The sequence below is a fragment of the Empidonax traillii genome, unplaced genomic scaffold, assembly GCF_003031625.1.
Source record: "Empidonax traillii isolate 1590-97213 ecotype Southwest subspecies unplaced genomic scaffold, ASM303162v1 scaffold329:size853407, whole genome shotgun sequence".
In the NCBI taxonomy this organism is placed as follows: Eukaryota; Metazoa; Chordata; class Aves; order Passeriformes; family Tyrannidae; genus Empidonax; species Empidonax traillii.
In genome coordinates, this window is record NW_020955522.1 from 280,813 (window position 1) to 287,308 (window position 6,496).

Consider the following 6,496-nt stretch of genomic DNA (forward strand, 5'->3'; position numbering starts at 1 on the left):
ACGCTCCTCTGCTTTCAAATGATTGTATAAGAGAGAAAAATACAAAAAAGGAAAGGATCTTTCAGTATACATTACTTCTGAAAAAAAAAGACCCACCACCACAAAAAACACCAAAACCCCCCCTTGTTGATGTCTGAATGTTTTTATATTCACCTGTTGCTTGCCCACTATCTTCCTGAAATTTTTAATTTTCAAGAACAAGTTAGGAAAAAGCAGTAACTAATGACAAAATGCTTTATCTGGATAAAACACCTTGTTCCAGTAAGTAGCATTTTTCTTTCTCTTTAGAATGCATAGCCTTTTTTTCAAAAATTAATCAAATAGCTGCTGTATTCTAGTAATTCAAACTAGTCATAAAAGTGTATTTAATTATTGTATAATCAGTAGCATAAGATAAATGTGTTCTACTCAGTTGCATTTCCATGAAATCAGACTTTTCTGACACTTCAAAATGCCTGTGGTGGACCCAGAGAAAGCTATGCAACTCGTCTAAAGCAGAAAAAAGCTAGACAAATACATCAGGAGAATCACAGAATGTCCTGAGCTGGAAGGCGCCCAGAAGGATTATCAACTCCAACTCCTGGCCCTGCACAGGACCATCCCAAAGAGTCTCACCATGTGTCTGACACTTCTTGAAGTCTGTCAGACTTAGTGCTGTGACCGCTTCCCTGGGTCACATTCCCAACCACTCTCTGGGTGAAGAATCTTTTTTTTTAATATCCAACTTAAACCTCCCCTGACACAACTTCGGAACATTCCCTCAGGTCCTGTCACTGGTCCCCACACAGAAGAGATCAGTGCCTGCCCCTTTGCTTCCCCTAACTAGGAAATCTTAACTGCAATGAGGTCTCCCCTCAGTCTTCTCCAGGCTGAACAAGCCAAGTGATCTCAGCCACTCCTCACATGGCTACCCCTCTAGGCCCTACAAGGAGCTGCTGAGTAGTGGCACAACGATCTTGATCCACATCTTCTGTGGAAGAGAGGGAGCAAATATTAACCTCAGACTAAAATCAAAGCCAGACAGAAGATCCATAGTTTAAACCATTGCTTGCATAGCCTCTTTTGTCATTAAAAGTTCTTTCCCTAAAGTACAAAAAGGTGCTACAAATCAAGTAATTATTATTTAACATTCCATACATTCATCTGTTTATATGATTTAGAATATCAGTACTGTAAAGCAGCCCTCACTCACAAAATTATCTTAAGCAGATTTGTCCATGGTGGAAACCAAAGCAATTTATATTATGGTCACAATAAGGACTTAGTTTAAAAAAAAAAAATCTTTATAATACTACATTCAAGACATAAACTTAATGTTACTTCTTTGCAGCTGTCCTTGTTCTTTAAAAAGAAAAAAAGCAGGCAAAATAGAACAGTAAATATTTTCAAATTGTTTGAAACATTAACAAGATTTGGGCAACTAGAACATGGGTGTGCATGATGTTGACTAATAAACATGCTTATCAGCTGACAAGGTTTTGACAGGTGATGTGAAGTTCAAAATTGCATATTTTAACTTCCTAGTTCTGAACTCTGAGGTCCAAAATACCATTCAAGGGAACATAGCAAAGAACAAGAAAACCTTTCAGACCTCTAACCGGAAGACTGAGAGCTCTGAGAGAGCTCACAGATATGAAGTTATAAGAAAACATTGAAGATTTATTTATCAGTTCAAACTGCTGCAAAGGACCATCCTGCTCTGGACTGTGACTTAATAAAAAATTACAAATAAGAAACAGTAGATACTTTGCCAGTACAGGCTCATAGGTGTCGACAGGCATTTTGGGAACACAAACAAAACATCGGACTCAGAGGGAAGAAGTGTGTGTCAAACAGCTCAGCGTGCACCATAAAGCACCGTGCACACCAGACCTGCTGTAGCCACTTGAATACCAGGGGAACAAAGCTATGAATCTTCTCCTACATTTTTTTCATGAAATGGTTTTAGACGCATACTAGGGAGCTATAGAGAGCTATCTTTAAGTCATCCCAACTGGTTTTATCTGAGCTACAGGAGATAAAGCTTTTTTTCATGTCCCTCCCATATGAAGGGCAAGAATAAGTTCTTGATGATTGCTACCTTGTTCAATTTGGGCAGTTTCTACCTTCATTTGCATTCTCTAAAACTTCACTGATACTCATGCAAATACATAAAATGAATGTGAGAGCCAAATGCAATATTATTACTATAAGCTAATGTGGACACTGCTTCAGAAACTCAATAAGCACACTGAAAAATACTCTAAGACTTTAGATTTCACTGACTAAGTTTTTTTCTAACTTGTCAGCTTTCAAACCTTTGGATCTGAAAGCCATACTAGATTGCTCCTCACTCGGGCATAGGAAGCAGTCAAAAAAAGCACTTTGTTCCAAATCTTGTAATTTGCACATGTGGAACAGAAAGAAGAAACTGATCTTTGATCTAAATTTAATTAAACACTTTTCTCATTGACATGCAAGCTTCTTCTCTCCTTACAGTTCATTCACTGACTAAGAAATTTCTATTTTTTTTCTAGTCATTATCAACTTTCACAGCTCTGCTAACAAGGCTTAATACAGGAAAAAATGCCTTTCAGTGACCAAGCTAATAGATATGAGTGTAAATGTACACTGGCATGACATTTGTTAAGAGAGAAAGTATTTTATCAAAGTAAAACCACATTCTGAGCTTTAAATTGGCATAGCAGAGCCAGTTTTGGTGGAACAATAGGGCTCTCCCAAAATGCTAAATATTTGCAATGAAAACTTCTCTCCCAGCTCCTTTCATACAAAGCCACAAGATATTCTGCGCTCTCTTCCATAGGGATTTACAGGACTACAACAAGGAAAACTTGCTTTGAGTAATAATGCTTGCAAAAGAAGCCTCCAGTACGCAGCCTTTTTAGTGCTGGGATGGTGGTGATGACTTTCCACAAGTCAGTGCAAATTTTGGAAGAAAAGGAGAGCTGTCACGGAAATGCCAAACAGAACATGGTCCATACATTTTGTAGGGATCCTGAGATATTGGTTCTAATAAATAATCCAACAGTTGTGGGATAAAATCTCCTGTGTGCATTCCTTGATTCCTATCTCCCTACTTCAGGGTAGAAGGTTTTACTTTCTTTAATTTGAATGAAAGCATAGATAGCTCATTATGGAAATGTTAATGATATTGTCTTCGCGGCTTAAAAAAATCAGGAACAAGGCACCTCAATTGCTTTTAGTATGAAACCTGGAATTCTGTTTACTACACTAAATTGGTAAGGTCTCCAGAAGCATTCTCAGACAGTTAAACATTATTGTGATGTCAAAAGAGTGTTTGCAGGCTCCAGACCCTTATTAACTACACTGCTCGCCCCGTCCCCCCCTCCATGGATCAGCTGTTCTCCATGACATGGTAACACTGGAAAACTGAAGTTACTGAAAACTTAATCCAAGCCCAAAGGTAAAAAATCCCCTCAAACCTATAATTTACCCAAAATTTTATCTTTTAATTAATCAGAAATCTTAAAACTTACCTTTAAAATTTGGTCTGATTCTAGCATCATAGCCTGATGTCCTTCCCATTAATTTGTCCAAAAAATCTGAAGGAGACAGGGTCTGTGAGGGGGATTTTCCAGATCTTGAATCATGTTCTTTACAGAAAGTCGTCCTAAATAAATTATTAGCCACTATTAGCTGATATTTAGCTTGTATTATATTCAATATGGAGAAATTATAGCACTAAATAAAATTGTCTCAATTCAATGAAGGTAGCAATTCATATTTTTATAGAATAATATCCTCTATCTTTCTTCTGAAAACTTTATTCTAGAAATAAAAATGAGTTTTAGGTAGTATGCATTACCACAATTTTCTATTCAGAGAAAAAGCTTTAGCTTTAAAAATAAATTCATTTTAGTTTTAAAGCTTCAGAAGATTCAATTTACTCTTCACCTTGACGTGTAGAGCAATCTTACGGTGACTCTGATATCCTGTTTCACATCATTTAATTACATGTATGCTGTTAAAAGTATATGTTAACACTGGCTTGAAGTGATCTTAAACTTCCAAACAAGAGTCGGCAACACTTACCAAGAAACACTGAAAAATACTGGTTTTGTTAATGTTGGAAGGATACAGATAGAAAAAAATTAGTTTTTACAGATGCTACCCAATAAAGATTTAAATCATTCTCGTGAGTGTTTGGATTCTTCTCAACGTGGCAAAAAGGGTTCTGGAGTCAGTCACAACTGATCTTAAGGGAGTTTTACCCCACTGGATGAGCATAGAGTAAAAAAAATTATCAGCAGCAGCTGGTATTTATATGCAAGCTTTTGGAACACATGGCTGTTTTTAAGATTTAAGAGCAAACGTCTAGTACCGTCATGCATGTGAAACGCTGTGTACATAACATATTGCATATTGCAAACACATTATATATTGCAAAGAAAGACAATTTAGCAGTTCCCCATTGGTGGTCCCTAGGGAGAAAGAAACTAGAATGAAATTGTCATATTTGCTGTATAAAGGCAAGATTTGATAAGAAAGCATTATCTTGATTCTTAAATAACCAATTTCAGTGTGCCTGTTTCAACTTTATCTTTGAGCTAAATTAAAAGTAATTCTGACTCTGACTTCTTAACCATTCCCCATTTATATATTTTCCCAGAAGGAAACACTAAGTTTCAGGAGTGTTTCATGGGGTATTTTTGTGCATTTATATGTAAACATAAAGGTCAGATATACATTTGCCCATCTGAAATGAGAAGCACATATCAAATCCTTTATCTATTTACAGAAACACCAGAATTGTTAACAGGTAAGACGATAGTAAATTCTTGTGGTGTGATTCCACACGTTTTTTCAGGTTCCGTTTATAGGGGGAGGTTGCTTCTTTTTGCTTTTGTCTATGACATGGTACCATTACAAATATCTTTAATATTTAATACACAGCAAATGATATATCCTATTTAAATAATAAAAAAATTCAGTTAAGATAACCTGAAAAATCAATCTAGTACACTTATTTGGGATATTCCTAGACAAATCAGTTCTGTTTTCGTTCAGAACCCACTAGCCAGGAGTTGTGTTGTGATCCCAGGCTTACAAATATAAACACTGTTTCACTCTGTCCCTGTATGTATACCTCGTTACTCTTATAAAAATACTTTTATGTGTAGAAACATCTGTACGTGCAGATACACAGCAGCCTAGAGTATGATAATGAAGCTCATCTAAAATGGTGTTTTGGTTAATAATACTGACCTGTTTGCTTAGTACCACAAAAAGTCAATAGCTGAAGCAAAAGATTATGAAATGTCAAAAATAAATAAATAAATAAATATTTAGAAACACCGGTACTTTAAGTGAGCACAGTAGTGGTCTGATTCAGGGTTTTCCCAAAATCAGAGGGCTGGTTCTTTAATTTCAAATAACTACATCCCTGACAAAACTAGTACAATCATTTCCAAAGAGGAGGGAACCAAGGAACTTCCTAAACAAGCTGTGCTGAGAGCAGAGAATTTGCATTTTGGAAGAAAAGACGAAGAAACTGGTTTTAGCTATTTTGATCTTCAGTGAAAAAAAAAAAAAAAACAACACGTCTTTGAATCAGAAAATAGAAAATAGATCACCCAAACTTGAGATTATTATTTTTTGTGTTTGTTACCAAGCAACGAGTCTCTGGGTGTAAAAGGGATAGTCTATATAGAATGAACACAAAATATTCTCAAATACAGCAAACAAACTAGGTTAATGTGACGTAGTATCTTTATAGTTACAATTCCCACAACCTTTTGACAAATATTATTACAGAGTGGTATCACCTACCTGAAATTGTTTGTCTCTAAGAAAAATGCAAACAAGGTTGTCAAAATTTTCACTAGCTGCCGGTTCATTCCTTCTGCTTTCTGTGATGATTTGGAAAATATCCCAGAAACGATTCCAGAGAGATGCAGGGAAAAAGTAAGCTGCTGCTGCTGCCTAGATTTCCAAATTCAGCAATAATTTAATTTTCTTGACAATCGGGAAGAGAAGGTCTGGATCTCTACAAAGTGGGGGTAAAAGAAAAGTGCCAGTCCTTGGAATCATGGTCAGGTCAAGCCTAGGCTCATCTCCAGCAGCCAGCACAAAAGAGATAAGGTATCAGACCCAGTTGTTCCCCCGACTCGTTTTTGGTGATTGCTGGGGCGGGGGGGAGGAAAAAAAAAAAAAAAAAAAAAAAAAAAAAAAAAAAAAAAAAAAAAAAAAAAAAAAAAAAAAAAAAAAAAAAAAAAAAAGAGAGAGAGAAGAAGAAAATAAATTGAAATAAAGGGGGGAAAAAGAGGAAAAGATAAGAAGAGGAAACCCAACTATGCGAGGAGCATCAGGCAACAGGGAACAGCGCTGAGAGCAGTTCTGTTGTCGGTATGTTTTATTCTCCTTTCGCTTTGAAATTTAGTATTTATGAACGGTGGTGGGGCTACTGGGTCGATCTGCTTTCCCCCGTTCTGGGTTGGGGAGCGTCGGCGTTGTCGGGGAGGGAGGGCGGGCGCGG

General features: G+C 36.6%; 1 protein-coding gene across 8 annotated transcripts in view; it reads right to left on the reverse strand.

Moving 5' to 3' along the window:
- The window catches only part of GLRA2 (glycine receptor alpha 2), a 124,733-nt gene extending 118,566 nt beyond the window's left edge, over positions 1-6,167 (reverse strand). For 2 of the 8 annotated variants that reach the window (XM_027891739.1, XM_027891736.1), the window contains exons 1-2: positions 5,791-6,165; positions 3,498-3,631 (exon numbers count right to left, since the gene is read on the reverse strand). In XM_027891739.1, the coding sequence (XP_027747540.1) occupies positions 3,498-3,631; positions 5,791-5,858 (202 nt within the window). In that variant the 5' untranslated portion in view covers positions 5,859-6,165. Of the gene's footprint in view, positions 1-3,497; positions 3,632-5,790 lie in introns of those variants that run through there. The other 6 variants (XM_027891740.1, XM_027891741.1, XM_027891737.1 and 3 more) reach the window with 6 other exon arrangements.
- Positions 6,168-6,496: the final 329 nt, after the last annotated feature.